A 17,242-nucleotide genomic window follows, 5' to 3' on the forward strand; every position below is an offset into this window, starting at 1 on the left:
GTATTCAGAAAAAAAGCACCTTATTTAGCCACTGTCTCGAATGTGATCCACACATTTTTAACTGTTTTATAAATAATTATTATCAACAAATGTTTTCATTAGTTTAATGTGGCTAATAGTCTTAAATAAACCACTATAGATGAGTGATTCCCAGCATAAAGTCTGGAAAATTTGCCAAATGTTTCCCGACAAGTGTTTTTGAGGTTTCACCGAAGTAGCCATTTTAAAATGAGTAGGAAAAGCCCTTCTACTGCCTCTAGTGGAAGGATGATGAACTGCAGGGAAGACAATGGACAAAGTTAAATCCAGTGGGTTTTTAGGAAAGTTTTGGTCATACTAATGAGATTGGGGTCTCATAAATACATGTGTCAAATATGATATGAATGGTTATTTAGAGCAATACAATACTTTAATTCAAAATTTATTTCTTAAAAATGTAAGATTGAATTGTAATTTTTCATATTGAATTCTAAATTGCGAAATGCTTTTCGATTAAATTGCAGATTGAATTCCCAATTGAGAATTGACATTACTTTGAATTACAGGGTAAAAAAAAAAACCTTCCATATCTGTGTCTAACTTAATGTTCATAAAAAATGTATGAAAGGTATTTTTTTTTTCCGTAAACCTCATTTATTCTTTTAACAAATTGTGCACAAATAGGATGTGGGTTTCATTAAATCACAAACTCATTATGTTTTTGAAAACTATTTGAATTTCCTTGAATATTTTTGGAAAGAATTGAGTTTGTTAATGTTGCTATAACAACCACAGAGCTAAAAACTGTCTTCAGATAAACCACTTGGAGACCAATGGGTCATATGACCACATATAAGGGGCATACCATTTGACTACATAAAACCTGGAGTGAGTGACCCCTCCCCCTTGGCGTTCCAGACAGGAAGTAACTGCTAGCTCCAAGAAATCAAAATCCCATAGATTTCTATTGAAAAATGAACAGCTTTTACTCTGGAAGTCAACTATTTTCTGAGTTATATATAGTCTAGAGGTGCTACGCTCGTCTGTACCGTTGTTCCATGCACGTAAAGAGTGATGCCATATTGGAAAGAGCAGCAAACAAGCAGAGGCAGCAATAGGCTACAATTGGAATAGGCTACAAGATCAGCCTAAAATGTTCACTATTCTGAGAGTAAACTCACTCAGATCTTCCTAAAAGGTTTTCTATAAGATCTGATAAGCTATGAAAGCATCTATGGACTCACTTGTCTAGTTTCTCTTCTGAGTGGATCTTCAAGGCTTGATACCGTTGCTCCTCTTTCTGAACTCTTGACAGATAATCCTGAGCACATTTCTTTAGAATCTCCTCATTCTGGGGAAGGGAAACCATCACTTTGAATTCTTCACAATTTTAAATAACAAGGAGCAACTTTTAGAAGATGTTGATAAATTTGTGGGTTACCTTACGGAAGCCCTCCAGCCTGTCTTTCATCTTCTCATACCGGCGGAAGAGATCAGCAAGCGACTTCTCCACGGAGTTGAGGTCGGCCAAGGCCTGGTCCTTCTCGATGATCAGCTGCTGGATGGTGTGGTGGGACAGAGATTTTTCTTTCTGGTCGTCCTCTGACAGACACACAAATATGAGGCAGATCGTCAGTCTGTTGGACTTAGGAAAACAAAGTTTAAAGTCCTCCGACAACAGACATAAAAAAAATGATTTTATTAACTAAACTAAAGTGGGGTTGTAGGTTAGTTCATGTTACCAAATTCTGTAAATCAGGATCATGCAAACAAAAACACTGAACAATGAAAACAACATGTCACAGGAACACAACTGGGTCTTTGGTGATTCTAGACCCTTAAATACATTCCTATCTTTTAGCATCAAGATTCTATCGTAATTACTTGCACATTTTTTTAAGTTAGATAAAACTATTTGTTCATGTAACTTTATTTAATGACACTAAACAGAAATGCAACATAATGGATGAACAAAAGGCACTGAATGGGATGAAGACAGCGAGCACATCCGCTCCCGTCTCTGACGGACGGGTGGAGAGATGACACAGACAGGTGAAATCCGCCTTACTCACCTGGCATGCCTGTCAGGGTTATCAAATAGAAAGGGGGGGCAACAATGGGAGCAGAACAGAAAAGAAGGGAGTGCGTTAAGTCAAGCCGGGAGGGGTCAGGACATGTGGCAGAGGTGAGTGTTGTGAGCAGAGACACAGTGTTCTCTTTTGTGCTTCGATGAAGGCGAGAAATTAAATTAGACAGCAGCTTAAAATAAAAATAAATAAACCTTCGGGGACGTCCAGAGGTGGCAAAGAGGATGGGAGTGAGAGCAGGAGCATTGCAAAGTAAGCATGTAGTGGGAAAAGCTGACTAATTCCAACATGTTTGGGTTTGTGGGTAATAAATAATCATGTAAATGTAGAGGAGATGAGAGGTTAAAGACCCACTCACAAAAAAAAATGTTTTTGGTGTTTCTAACATGTTCTGGTGGCATTTTTCTGAAGAAGAAATAAATGTGAGCCACTGGACATAAAAAAGAAAATAAGTCTAAAGCTGAAGAAAATTTTTTTTTATTTTGTGGACTTTTTTCAGCAGGGCCATGTATGTTATTTTAAAACAGTGCATTGTGTTCTACATCCTCATTGGCTGTCGATCTTCTCAATCATTCTCTTCCATGCCGTGTCCTCGGTATGGAGACGCTGCACGTGTAGCTTGACAAATTCACATCTTTAATGGCGAGCGCATCTTTGTTTTCCTTCTATAATACTGGAATTATTTTTCGATTAAGGTTGGAACTTTGAGAGTTTAAACAAGAGAGAAACGTGTTAAAATGTGTAGTGGTGAGTTTTACAGCATTAAAACATGTTTTCATCCCACTTTGCAGATTTTATTTATTGCAGGTTATTTATGGAACGTCGCCCCACTAAAAACAAGGGACCACTGTAGATCAAGATGATCGGAGTGGGTCTTTAAGGCATTGGTAGGTATGGTGTAAGTGCAAAAGTGCGTCCAAACATCAAAAGATTTTGTTAGCTAGACTTCAAAAAGTCAATCTAGAAGACAATCCAAGACTTCTTGATTCACTTTTGAAGTCCAGCTGACATGACCTGGATGACCAAGTGTCTGTACAGACATGCTTCCAAACATTAGGAAGTGCAAACATGAAGTCTGTGGTGCAAAAATTGAGACAACCTTCATATAAAAATCAGTTTTTTCTCCTTGTAAGAAAGAAAAAAAACTCACCTATCATCTGAGCAATTGTCTTCTCGTACTCAGCAACAATCCTCCTGTGGAAAAACAAACAGAAAATGTTAAACATATCATTATGGAGCATGTCTTACATGTTTATTAGCAAACAAAGGGTAGGAAAATATCACAACACGTATATGGCTAGGGTGGCACAGTGGTAGAGTGGTTAGCGATCTCGTCTCATAGCGAGAATCCTCAAATATGAATTCCAGCTGTGTTCTCCTTGTGCATGCATGGATTTTCTCTCACAAACATGGTTCATTAGTTAATCGGTGTGTCTAAAATGCCCCTATAGGAGTGCAGTGCTCTGCACAAGACGGGCGATCTGTTCAGGGTGTACCCCACTATCACCCAATAGTAGCTGGGATAGACTCCAAAAGGAATTCAGCAGGTTCTTAGAATGAATGGACGGATGGATAAATGGAAAATATGGCTAAACTTCAGACATATACAGTAAAAGTATCTTAAAAATTAATTCTAAGAAACTTTTGAGACCGATAAACAGATATAAACAAAGATCCAACAACTTTAGTATAAGAGTAATACTTATTTACAGGAGTTGGAATGACCTGAACGACAGAACATGTTCATCTATAGATTGTTTTTTTGTTTAGGAGTCTCATTTGGGGGGAGATCTGGCTTTACGTATGATTGGACTCAGTAGGAGGCTTTGTTTTAGTAAAGCAGGCTGCAGAAGCTAAGAGGATTGATTAGCCTTGGCTCCCCTTTAGCTTCTAAGCCCCCGTTCAATCAGACATATGAGGTAAGCTCCGTATTATCCACATTAACTGAGGCAGCTGCACTCACACACACCACCTGCTGACACCAAATATGCTGCTTATCTCCATTTCCTCGACTCTCAATTGAGAGCCGCTTGATTCGGATCGTCTGGGAGTTTAAGAAAACCGGTATGTTAAAGCTGATGTGTGCTGACAAAACCTTTAGTAAACAAACATAAATCACTTTGCTAGATCCATCTGAGAATTATCAGATTTCTTTACCTGGTTGTTTGACTGAGGAAGAGTCTGAAAACAGTAACAGAAAAACCAAAACAGATTCAAGGTGTAACTTCGTACCTCATTTCCACCACTTCCTGCCGACTTTCTTCATACTTCCTCTTCCACTCTAACACTTCCTTCTCCTTTGTCACAATCTGGAAAAGGTAACAAAACAATTCAGAGTTCAAAGACTGAGAAAAACAGCATCAATAATGAATACAAGTGAATAGAACATTTGGAGTGTACCTCTTCTCGAGCAATTCCCAATGAATGGTCCAGCTCTCTGGGCAGGTGAGGACTCTCCCCTTCAATGTAGCTGATGGTTCCGGTCCTGGAGTACAGCGAGCTCTTCGGTACGTCACTCTCAAGTGAAGAGGAGAAGTCTCTGTGCTGCTTCCAGGAACCAAACGAGAGGAGAGACATGAATGGAAACATGATCTTTTACAAAAAGCAGACTGGTCGCGGATGGAAAAGCTTCATCCTGCAGCTCAAATCTCAACAAGATCCCAGCGCTTCTAAAAAAAAAAACAAAAAAAAAAATCTACCGCACACAAAAATCAATACGCAAATGAGGCAAGCTGGTGATGTTCCTGAAGACCGGGTCAGCCGCCGCATGATTGGATGAAGCAGTCTTCATTGCCACAGAATAAGCCGAGTAATTGGCTGATGCTGGCCCCAGCCGACCAGTTTTGGTCGCCTGCTGTTTTCTGAGGCTAGAATGTGATTGAACCCAAGCAAGAGAGCAAACAGAAGATGGAAAACAGCGCAGCCAGGGGAAAACACGGTTAGTACGGTGTTAATTTATGTCACAACGCGTGGAAAATTGCCTACACAGTCCTCAAAATGTCAGAGATTATGAAGTGTGGGAACTGTGGTTCCTCATAAAATAGGTCATCCATAATAAAATCCATATTAGTTCTAGTTTTACTATTTAGTCCCTAAAATTTTGGATGGATTATGGGAGGATTTGAAGAAATAATGAGGCCTCAAAGACAGATTTACTAATATTTGAAAAATGAAGCTTTATTTTAAAAGGGAGCAACAATATCACAATTCATTTAAAAGTCTTACACCATTATGTAAGAATTGAGAAGAGAACATATGGACATCTAAATATAATAATAATAACTAATGCTAGAAGTCACGTGAGCTCCTGAAGGGTCTGTGGACTAAAAAAACAAACATTTGTTTGTTTTTATGGGTTTTTACTTTTCTTTTTAAGGGACGGTTAAGACTCAATATGTTCAGTGACTTCACAGATTGAAGGGAAATAATCATCTGCATATTTAATTATTCCTGTTTTAAGCTACAAATTACACAATATTAGAAAAGCCGTGCTACTGCAAATCCTTTACCAGAAATATGAAATATTTTAAAATACAATATGTAATATTTAAAAATAAATTATGAAAAATTATGTTCTTTCTTTTTTTTTGTTTAACTGCATCTACATCCAGAGGTTGTGTTTGCAGATACACTGTAGGGTACTTTTTAGAACACTTCAAACTCAGTAAATAGTATGTGGATATTTTAAAACGTTGAACAAACCCAAATTTATTTAAACCTATATTAAACAAAGCAAGTTAAGAGGAGGAAACTTTTAACAAAAAAAAAAAAAAGAAAAGAAAAGAAAAAAGAAAATAAACATTATCAAACTACAGAAAACAGGGACAGAGCGTTTTTTACGTCGTTCAAACATCAGGAAATAGCAAAGAAAAGTCTTTTTAACATCTGCCTGTCGGGTTTCTGGAGTCTACAGAGGTGGAGTGCAGTCTAGAAGTATTTGGATTGGTTGATAAGTCTGAGAAACCTCAAGAACATTCATTCCTGTTCTCGATTGTCTTAAATTTGAGGGTCCAGTCTCCAAATAAAAGCAAGAAAATCATTTAAAACAGTGTTCTTGGCCAAGTACTTGGACCGCACTGTAGGTGGTTGAGGAGGAGGACACATCGAGGGGATACCACGTTACTCTTACTTTGAGTAAGGGTGAACCGTTTATGTTCCACCGCCGAGAGCCGGGTTTCTTGAGTCGCGACTGAAAATGTGTGGACCGGCAGCATCAGACAAAACACACAGAGAAGAAGTGTGAGAGCCGCTTCAACTTTTTACACAAATCCACCTAACCGGACCCAAGCAGCTGTTGGTTAGTGGTTATTAGTTCATCTGGGGACCATTTCTGAGGTAAAAATGAAGGAAAACATATTCAAACACATCCTGGAGTCTTCCTTTCTGCTCTGACAAAAGCCACAATAACCACACTGGAAGGACAGGCGGTGTGCACGTCGCCCAACATGCACGCACAATGTAAAAGCCGAGGGGGACCGCACAGCCGCAGTGCTCTGAGTAAACCTGAAGGGTTTTGCTGCCAGTTATGGTGGAACCACTGACTGTACGTGAAAACTGGACAGAGTGAATGTGACATCACACAGATTAGCCACGATTAATTTTTTTCACGATAAGGTAGCTGCCACGTTGGAACCAGACGTCATCACTTAGCAGTCGGTGTAAGTCAATGTTTCTATGGCAACCACTCCCGCCAATCCGGAGCAAGCTTGTTGGAAGTCCACACCCATGTCACTAGAAAGTGGACGTGTGGAGGCTCCACCTACTTTATTGAGGCATCTAATTGATCAATTTATAACTTGAATAGCTTGAACTACAAAAAAATGTATAAAAAAAGATTATCAAGAACATGTTATAAAAGTAATCAGACCAAGAATGGTTATTCTGACTAATAGAAAGTCTGAGTGACAGGTGTTTATTTCTCTATAGAAGTCTATGGGATTTTGGCTTCTTGGAACCAGCAAGTACTTCCTGTCTGGAACGCCAGGGCAAAGGGGTCACTCAGTCCAGTTCTCATAAACAATCATGGGGTGGAAGCCAGGTGTATGACAGGTTTCATGTGGGGGGGGCACAGCTTCCATGTTGATAGGGCCATGAGTTTAAGCGGAGACACGCTCATGCACGTCTCACTCCCTCCACCCTTAAACACTCCATTCACGATGCTTCAAACACACACACTTGTATCCAGCAGGTGCGGGCTGACTGAAGTACCTGGGGGGTTACATTGCAGAGGGAGGGGCACTGAGAGATGTTTTTGGCTACCTGTAGAGCCTCTAACCTCAGGGCAGCGAGCACCAGCTCCTCCTTGGCCGCACACAAGAGGCCACATTTCAGAAGTAAATGGAGGAGGAGTTGCAGCGCGGGGATGGGAGAGAGCACAGGAGAACATGGAGAAACTTGAGGTGAGCAAACAGTTGCTCGGACTACCTTGAATCTACTCCATGCAGCAAACAACCACAAAAGCACAACAACTCAGACAGAAAAGGCAGAATGTAACGAGGTGACACAATGGGAAGGAAAATAAACACACAAAGGCACAGACGACTGGTGGAAATCAACCTCCAGGGGCCAAAAACTATCAAGGAGTCATGAACACACCTGTAGCTTTTGGGCGAATGCAGCGGGGTTGGTCTCAGCCAGGTCAGGCTCCAGGTACTGCAGGGGGTCGGCACAGTCAGACAGCCTGTCTAACAGGAGCGTGGCCTGGGCTGGAGCAGGGGCCTCCACTGGGCCTTGGCTAGGGGGCTACAAGGTCACCAGGAGGAGTTGGGTGGGGAAGGGGGCAGGGGACAGCAGGCAAAGCAAGCGCTGAGTGTTTGAGCGGCACCGGGAGCCGAGTCACTGGACTCAAGCCGGGAACAGAAAGCGGCGCGCTGGGTTGTTTCTGATCAGTCACAAGGCTTTTACTGAGAATCGCAGTGACTGCTGGTATTCATGCCAGAGAGCTGAGTCACACTCTATCATCAAGCAAATATAGCATGGCGATCTGTGCTGCCCATGTGACTAAACAATGACGGAAATGTTACAAAACCAAAAACAGTACTAATGAAGGCGAGACAGATACATTAAATGGGACAAATGTGGATCGACAACAAGCCGGCGTTTCTGAAGAAATCCCGCTCACCTGTTCGTCTCTCTCGGTGCTCTGTGTTCGGCTAAGGGCATCACTTTCCCTCTTCCTGCCCTTCTCTCCAGCAGAACCTTCGGGTCCGGGCCGTGAGCTCAACACCGGTGTCTTCATTCCCGCTGATATCTGCGCCTCCATCTCCTCGAAACTCCTGAGCGGAATGAGAGGAGCAGTGAGAGTGCTGGAGAGGCATAACATGTAATGTGGCGTGATGGATGGGAGGATTGACAAAGACGTTGCTGAAGCAGCTTATTTTATGGATTTGCATTCAGGAAGCCAGACAGTCAGAGGAGAGGTCTGAACCTTCAGTAAACTTCACAGAAAGACTTGATGTGAAACGCATCCTATAAAAAGTGCGATGGAGCGAGTCTTACCCTGTACAGGGGGAGCTGGACTCGGATCCATGCGTGTTTTGGGCTAAGCTGTCCGACACAGAGTCCAATTTCAAGTACAAAGATGGCTTTTTTGTAGATAGTGGCTGAAAAATTATATTAAAAAAAATAATTAAAATTGGAAAAAATGTCACTCTAAAAACCAGTTAACAATGTGAGAATCCAAGATTTTTCTCGTTTTTAGTGAAAAAAGTGCTGATGTCAGTAGTAAGATTTATTACAATAGGGTGCAAATTTTGCCCTTTCAAGGGAAAACAAAATCTCAAATTTAGCTTTAAAAACTGATATTTAGATATATTACTTTGGTACACTACAAACTATCCTTGCAAATACTTAAACCCCAGTTTTACTTAATTCCAGTTTTACCAGGTTTCAGGTTGTTTTCACGGTCAAAAATGTAGATACTATATGCTATAGGAATAAGTTTAGATTTTATGGGCCAACTTTTACTGAGATGGTATTTTGTTCCTATTTTGTTCTACAATGATACATTTCCACTTAATACACTATTTTCTAAAATCAACTAAATTAAAATGATCTAGAATTAGATTCATAAAAATACAAACTATTCGCAGTGCAATTGGAAGTATCTCTTAAAATAAGCGTGTTTTGATTAAGAAAATTAGTTTATATATTCACTTATATATATCCATACATCCTATTTTAAGCACTGCTGATTAGGACCACAGTTATATTAAATATTTGAATTACGCAGTTTATGATAAATTTGTCTTTATAACTGTATGTAAATTAGTCAAGTAAGTCAAATAAAACTTTTCGATTTCCCTAAATCAAATAAGTCTGTTTCTTGCATAAGTCCTCTCACAAATAAAAATTATTATGCAAAGTAAAAACAAAAAATATTTTTTTAGAGATATGTTGCTTAAACTATAAGGTTTTAAATATCAATTGGCTCCATAAGATATTCAAGGTTTATTGTCTTAAAACAAGTTGTTTCATCTTAATGAAAAGCTTCTAGATAGTTAGTTTGGTCTAAAATAAAATTTAACAAGATGTTTAAACTAAAAAGAAATTTGGTGGGATGTTGTGTTTTTGCAGTAAATGATGACAACAGCTGACATTAAATTACAGAAAGTACAAAAACTAAAAGAATACTCACTGGGGAGGCAGAACCGATCTTCTCCATGTACTCAATTTCATAGTCTTGCACTAAAAAGACAAACAGACAATATTGTGCATAAGTTCTCCTTGGTGGAGCTCTGGTCTGACTGGGATCAGAGACTCAGACAGGACCGTCTGCTCCGTTTCATCTCTGACCCAGATGGGTTGAGCCTCGGGATCGAGGTGGTTCCACTGCAGATCCGAGAGCAGTGGAAAACTGGGCCAGCAGGCTTGTTTTACTAAACAGAAGAAAATCAATAACGCTGCTCTTTGAATAGAGTACACAACTGCGGGTGTGAGCATGTGTGGCTTTCAGCTGCCCTAAGCCCCGCCCACCTGTACTGCTTTGATGTGGCGGTTACATGAATGGTCAAACAACACACCTGGAGTCTCCTGAGGGAGGCGGTTCTCGTTCACAAAGGACGCGATGTCGCACGGCTGAGGGAAGTCCTGTTGATCAGAGCTCAGGTCTGAGTCCACATCATGGAGAGGTCCCCACTTGTGGCTGGTGGAGGAGGCCAGCTTCTCCTCGTCTGTGGCGTGGTCGTCTTGAGGATGGAGCGAGGAAGACTCGTCTGCAGGCTCCTGCACGCAAAACAGCAGCAAGTCAGACGATGGAAGAGACGGGAGAGGTGGAGAAGGACAAAAGTGATGGACCCACCTGAGAGGTGTCCGACAATGGGGATTTCTTTGGTGACCTCTTCACTCTGAAAGTGTTACTAAGAAACAAAAACATTTACAGTTAAGCCCTAAATATATATCAGGAGCCTTTACTGCGCAAGACTAAATCTAGCCCCAAAAATGGACGTGTGTGTCTGCTTTTGTAGAAATATTCTTCACAACACAGAGCAACATCAAAAAAGTGGATCTTACTAACTGACTGAGTCTGAAATGAGGAAGGTGAAACATTTTAGAAGGAAATGTCATTTGTAGTTAGCAGCTGCTGGTTAAATATAATGCAAATATTGCACAATTAGTATTTTGACATTCAATAAAATAAGAATAAAATAAATAATAAGTATTTTATTACATATTTAAGAGATAAAGATATTGATATTATTGGAGATTTTGTGTATTTTTTTTTCACTTTTGACTACTACTATTATCAGTTTTCCATTTATAAAAACATAAATTTTTTGCTGTTTTTTTTCATCTCTGAATTACACAACAATATACATCATTCTTACAATTCAAACATTGATTTTAGTTCTGTATTAAAGAGCTTGCTTTCCTAAAAAAAAAAACGTATTTAAAGACATGCAACACAATAAAAAACTCAACAAACTGATCTCATGCTTAGAACAACAACTATGGTTTCCTCTGTGCCATCTGTAAGAAAAACCTAAAATGAACACTAGAGGGAGCTCACGTATCTTATCTGTCACACATTACCAGTGCAATACAGATTAATAAAGAAAAAGTAATCCGTAACCTTAAAAAAGTGATCCAACATTTACCAACTGACAGGATTTTCCTCTAAAAGATCCTATGAAACCTCATAGATTGATGGAGGTTAGTGATTCTATTTTAGGGATTATGTTCAAAAAGCTTTAACTGAATTCATAAAGTCCCCCTCTGATCATCTTATGATCTACTTTCAAAGTGTTCCCAGTGTTTTTTTTAACTGTGGTTTTGCCATTTTTAGCCCAAATCAAAAAACCTGTTTCTTAGGCATAGTTTCTGCAGAATTTATGGGTGGGATTATTAGCGAGGAAGAACCCCGCCCTCCTTCTTCTCTCAGTTTCTGAGAGCTCTCTGTTTACACACTGTCCCACTAGCTTGCCGTCCTCACACCTACAGTTTTGAGCCAGATGCCAGCTCGGACGAGGAAAACAAAGACGTACATGGATGTAGTCGTCTACAAGTGGATGCATTGGTGTGGAGCAGAGCAGGGAGCCCAGCATACCAAAAATAGAACTTTTATCAGAGTGGGTCTTTAAAAAAGAGTTTAAGTTGGTCCAGTCCAGTTAAAAATTAGGTGAAACGGTATCTTTGTGACAGTAGGGACATGAGGTTATGCTTCAGTTAATGAATAAAGCAGGAGCTTTTAAAAGGAGCCACATCAAATGAAGTTGTCATAAAGAGCGAATGGTCATGTTGTTCTGGTACTTACAACAAACAACAAAGAGAAGACACACCCTTGGACTTCCTGCGATACATGAGAGTACACAAACACAGGTGACAGACAGACGGACATGACACTGACATGACGTCTGAATCCCTACAGATGGACCCTGAACAAGTGTGAACCAATCGGAAGGACAAAAAATCAAACTTACGATTTAATTGGAGTTTTCTTCTTCTTGATGGGTTTGTTCTGGTTTTGATTGTCCAGCTCCCCGATGTTGTCATTGTCGTTGTCGTTATCGTAGTCGTTTGTTGTCACATCGAAGGAGGCGGACGCTTTGGGAGGAGAACTGCCCACCTTGCTGGAGGACTTAAACGGATCGGTGGAGTCATCAAGGCTGTTGGGGTCGAAGCTGTACGGTCCCCGTGACATTTTTGGCGAGTTGGAAATACTTTTCTTTGTGGTGAAGGGGTTAAAGTTTGGGTCTTCCCATTTGTCAGATTCAAAGTTGTAAGAGCCTTTGTGAATGGGAATTTCTTCCTTGTTGCCATTGTGGGTTGGGGGAGGATTGTTGTCCAACACCTCCTGTGGAGGAGGCGCCTTTTTCAACAAAGTCTTTGGTTTCCTTATAGGCATTTTGGCACCGGGCTTCTTGCCCACTTTCTTAACAGGAAGAGAGGCCTGATGTGAAGCCTCACAGCTTTCCTCGGAGTAGTCGAACTCCAGCCTCACCGACTGAGGCTTGGGTAAGATCGGTTGCTCCTCTGGATTTAAGACTTGGTGTTCGAGAGCAGCAGGAGGAATGGGGAGGCGTGGTTCAAGAGGAGGGATGGGAGGACTCTCCGATTGACTTGAAGCAACACAACCAACAGGATCTTTCCGATTCAGAACAGGCGAATTGGCAATTTTGCTTCCCCCAGTCTTGAAGGGGTTAATGTTGTCAAAGTTTTCTGGATCCCATTGGTAAGAAGCGCTGGGGGGGATGGGAGACTCCTCTTTCTCTGTGAGGCTACAGGGAAGTGCGGCCTCCTCTTGGCACAAAGGTAAAGCAGAAGCATCGACCTTCTCCTTGGCGCTGGTGTCGTTGGTTTCCTCTAGAAGAGGAGGAGGAGTTTCCACACGACCCCTCCTAACTCTTTGAAGAGTTCCTCCTGGGCTTGCGGGGCCTCCTTCTGCTTCCTCTTGAGCCTGAAGAGGGCTCTCAGTCCTCGACTTTGTCTTTTTGATCTCTGGAGTGCTGCTGGTTGATGTCGGCCTCGGACTCTCGGGGTTGGAGTTTTGCCGCAGCAAGGGCTTCTTCTTGACCGATCCGGGCCGGGTTTTCTTGGGCCTGCGGAGTGTTGCTGGTGCGCTATCAGTACCAACACTAAATGACTCTGAATGTGGACGGAAGCCTCCTAAGGCGGATTCATCCACTAGACTGGAGCTGTCTAGCTCTCCACCCTGGAGACTCAGAGAGCGGGTCAGAGTGTGACTGGTCGAGTCTCCAGCAAAACAGTCAATATTATAAGAACCACTAGCCGCAATGGGTTTGTTCTCGTCAAAACCAGTAGGTGGAGAACTGCACCGAGGATCAGCTGTAGCTGAGGTAGAGTCACCAGCTGATGTGTTTTCACCTGCAAAATATGAAAAGGGCGTTAATTATAAAATAACATTTCAATGTATTTGGAGTAGATTTTTAAAATTGAGTTGAAGGTAGTGCAATACAACTTCCAACCACTAGATGGTGGACTGGGACTTCTTGTGTATACAGACACACTTGAATCTCTTGTAAGGATGACAACACATCATAATAATTCTGCTGGATCACCTGGATCATCAGACGTGACCCTCTCTTCATGGGGCTCGACAGGGGAAGCGGCCTTCACTGGAGTTGTGGATTCTGGAGTCTCAAAAGCACCATCAGAGTCTGAGCTCCTGCAACAAAGAAGAAGACATTTGTGTGGGAATCAGACGGAACTGGATCAAATGTGGAGATCGTAGCCATTGACTGTATATGGGAACAGGACAGAGTGACCTGTTCCCTCTGGCATTCCAAACAGGAAGTAAATCTGGCCCCAAGAAGACAAAATCCCTCAGACTTCTATAGAGAAATAAACAGCAATCAGAACAATAATTTTTGCTCTGATACCCTATATTTTTTTTCATGATATTTTTTTTTATTAAAAACTGACCAATCAGACACCTCAATAAAAGTAGGTGGAGCCTGCTGGCCATCTCGTCCAACAGATTTCATAAAACCTACTTTCAAGTGGTAGAAGTGTGGCCTTCCAGAAAGCAATCCTGATTGGCAAGAGCGGTTGCCATAGAAACGTTGACTCAGATCCACGCAAACCAATCACGGCTTACTGACGTCATTTCCAACATGGCAACGTATCTTGGAAAAATGGCGGCTGAATTGACTCGTTGGAACAGGAAGCAAGTCGTTTTCTATTGATGACATCACACTCACTCGCTCCAGTTCTCATTTTTAAGTTATTGATCACAGCAAAAAGATCAAGTTGAACAATATTTGAGCAGCTTTTTTGGTTAATTCAATGAGTGTGGGTGGAAAAAATAAAAGAAAAAAGCTTTGGGTTGACTATACAGTCCTGTTTTATTTTTGGCAACTTTGTTGCCACAAAGTACCGAACACACCACACCATCATTCACATGCACACCTTAAAGGAATAGACCTTCTCTGTCCCATCTCGTCACATTCAGACGGTCGTCCAGTCTCACCTCTGCCCGACTGTGTCCCCAACAGCCCTGATCATGCTGTCATGACGGGAGCCCCACGAGAGCCGCTGCAGGAGCCCCAGAGCCGGATCCGAGTCTGGACTGTTCCCGTCTCCTGCCCCTCCCAGCAGCGTATCCCAGCCCCATCGAGCCCACTGCAGTGGAGACAGAGCCTGCCACGTACTCACTGCCATAGCTGCCGGTGGGCTGCTCGAGCAGGCGGTTGCAACAAGGCTGCTTCCTCCAAGGATGCAGACACCCCTTTCTCTGCCTCCTCTCTACTCTGCTGTCTAAAATCCAAGCTTTTGTCTGTTCTCCCTTTGCTCCTCTTTGTCATCACATCCACCTGCCTTCTCTTCCATCCAGGAGGAAAAGATGTCTCACAATTTTAAAGAGATGCTCTGCAGAAACCCGCCTCCTGCAGGATCGTCTGTGGATTTTTCTCTCCTCCCACTGCCTCCCTCCCTACCTCCCTCCCTGAACCATTTCACTGAACCCCAACCAAGCACAGTCCGCTTCCTGATAAGGATCATTCTCACAATGTAATACTGCTGCCTCCTTCATCTAAACTGCTCTCAGTTTCATTAAAAATCTATTTCCAAGTCCTAGAGACACACCTTCCTCCTGCTGCAGAACCTTATTGATCCTCTGAGGCGTTGCTCAGGCTCATCAGCATCGAGCCGGGGTCCTTTGTTACAGAAAAGTGCCCTAATCATCACAATATCAGGGAAGAGGCTCGCAAATTCTAAACAGGAAGATGGTAGAGATATTTTATTTCAAAGTTTGAGAAAATCTTTTTTTTTTGTAAGTTTTCAAATTAAAAAAAAAAAAGAACAAATAAAAGCCCCAGCACTCCAATCATGCACCTGATAATGTTGTACTGATAAATCCTCCTTATGTCATGTTAGACTGCATATTAGAGCTCCAAAAACAAGAAATACAATATATATATATATAACCTATTTCTTCGTCTTTTTTAATCATGATATTAATATTTTAAATTTAAAGGTTTCTTAGGTTAAACCAGATAGAAAATGGCTAAGAATCCAGAGATAAAATACCTGCGAGTCCCTGCAGGATAAAACCACCAAGAAACCTGTGTCACTGAGAACCAGGATCAATGCAGCTATCAGGGAAAATTGACCAGTCTAACACCAAAAAACTTCAAATATGTGGAAGAAATGCCCATAACTGGCCAGAAAAATTGATTCAGTTTAGATTAAACTCAAGGACACAAGGATCATAATTTGTCATTTCAGCACAGTGAAATGTGGCTCTCCGGTTCCAGTTCAGCTGATTACAGAGCAAATGAAAAAAGCATATGATAAAATTTTAGCTTAAACAATACAAAATAGAATATGGTAATAAAGAAAACCAACAGCATAATTATGAGTACAATACAAACCACTATTATCTAAGCCCCCTCTCTGATGAAAAATGTCTTTAACACGTTCTTGTGGCATTTTGCTGATGATAGAGGACAAATCAAAAGAGAATGCAGTTTAAAATTTCATATTTGAGTAGCTTCTATATTACTCGCCATTTTTGTTGCACCACTAACGTAAGGTTGAGGGATGAGGGGCTGTAAGCTAGTGGGAGTGTGTGTAAACAGCGAGCTCTCAGCAATGGGAAGTGGGGCGGCGTTGCTCCGCACCAAAGCTCCGCCCAACAAGTCAGAGGTGAATTTCTAATGAACTCCTGCTGCTCTGCAGAAGCTATGTCCTAGAAAACAACAATTTATTTTACATTTTTTTAATTATTATTATTTTGGCCATAAATGACATAATCATAATTAAAAGAGCACTGGGAACACCTTAACAATGGATCAAAGGAAGACTGAGTGAGACTTCAGAGATAATCTGTTAAAAAGAAGGTAACTGGAGAATATTTCAGGACGTTGTTTATGTCTCAACATTTTTGCCGTTGCTATGGTAACTGGAGGTTGCCCCACCATATGTTCATTTGCGATGGACGTAAAAAAAAATCTGAAAGAATGGCTGAACGCACACAGTCACGCTCACGCAGGCACAGAGGTTTCAAGTCCAACACAGTCTGGAAACATTTTTTATGGCGAAGGGAAAGCAAACAAAGCAGCTCCGCTCTGACAGCATCAGCAGGATGATGGGAAAGAAATCAAAAGCAGTCCAAAAAAAGATCAATATTGATTATTTTATAGAAAACACCCAAAAGAAGAGGGCTGGTCAATACGGGAAATGACAGCTTTTTCATTTTGAGGTTAACAAAATCCTATATTAGCTGCTCTGTCGTTACCTAGAAACAGACTAAACATGGCAGCGTGTGGCTGAGCAGTCAGAGTACGGCGGCGAATAGCAACAAAGAGAGCAGCGGCGAAAAGACGACTGCCTGGAGACAGACGCTCTCCAGCAGGAGGCTCAGCCAGTGTCAGACAGACAGACGTCTCTCTGCCTTCAGCCAATACATCATTTAGTGTAGGGAGAAGCTTCAAAAGCAGAAGAAATGCCACTTTAATTTTTATAAAAGGGCTAAAAAGAAAGAAAAAAAAGATGAAATTGATCTTTAAAAAGATTGCCGTCAAAACTTGAGTGTGACAGGAGAAGGCAGCTCTGATTAGATAAAAGCTGATGAATTAGAAAAAGGGGGCGGTCTCTAGCAGGAACGAGATTAGCTTCATCCATCATCTCTCAGCTGTCATAGTTTACTGCATCCAGGACTGTAGCATCTCTCCTTTAATCCCAGTTCTCATTTACCTAAAAATCCTCCTCCCCATAAT

At 41.4% G+C, this 17,242-nt stretch overlaps 1 protein-coding gene across 8 annotated transcripts in view; it reads right to left on the reverse strand.

Annotated features, from left to right (window-relative positions):
• tacc2 (transforming, acidic coiled-coil containing protein 2) overlaps positions 1–17,242 on the reverse strand; it is a 39,221-nt gene that overhangs the window by 1,321 nt on the left and 20,658 nt on the right. For 2 of the 8 annotated variants that reach the window (XM_024298095.2, XM_024298090.2), the window contains 15 exons: positions 13,583–13,689; positions 11,984–13,388; positions 10,366–10,423; positions 10,088–10,289; positions 9,703–9,752; positions 8,565–8,668; positions 8,188–8,341; positions 7,662–7,808; positions 7,275–7,367; positions 4,467–4,610; positions 4,299–4,375; positions 3,217–3,260; positions 2,052–2,060; positions 1,421–1,581; positions 1,224–1,330 (listed from right to left, as the gene is read on the reverse strand). In XM_024298095.2, coding sequence (XP_024153863.2) covers positions 1,224–1,330; positions 1,421–1,581; positions 2,052–2,060; positions 3,217–3,260; positions 4,299–4,375; positions 4,467–4,610; positions 7,275–7,367; positions 7,662–7,808; positions 8,188–8,341; positions 8,565–8,668; positions 9,703–9,752; positions 10,088–10,289; positions 10,366–10,423; positions 11,984–13,388; positions 13,583–13,689 — 2,862 coding nt within the window. The remainder of the gene's footprint in view (positions 1–1,223; positions 1,331–1,420; positions 1,582–2,051; positions 2,061–3,216; positions 3,261–4,298; positions 4,376–4,466; positions 4,611–7,274; positions 7,368–7,661; positions 7,809–8,187; positions 8,342–8,564; positions 8,669–9,702; positions 9,753–10,087; positions 10,290–10,365; positions 10,424–11,983; positions 13,389–13,582; positions 13,690–17,242) is intronic. The other 6 variants (XM_036215371.1, XM_024298093.2, XM_036215372.1 and 3 more) reach the window with 6 other exon arrangements.

The sequence above is a fragment of the Oryzias melastigma genome, linkage group LG15, assembly GCF_002922805.2.
Source record: "Oryzias melastigma strain HK-1 linkage group LG15, ASM292280v2, whole genome shotgun sequence".
Taxonomy (NCBI): domain Eukaryota; kingdom Metazoa; phylum Chordata; class Actinopteri; order Beloniformes; family Adrianichthyidae; genus Oryzias; species Oryzias melastigma.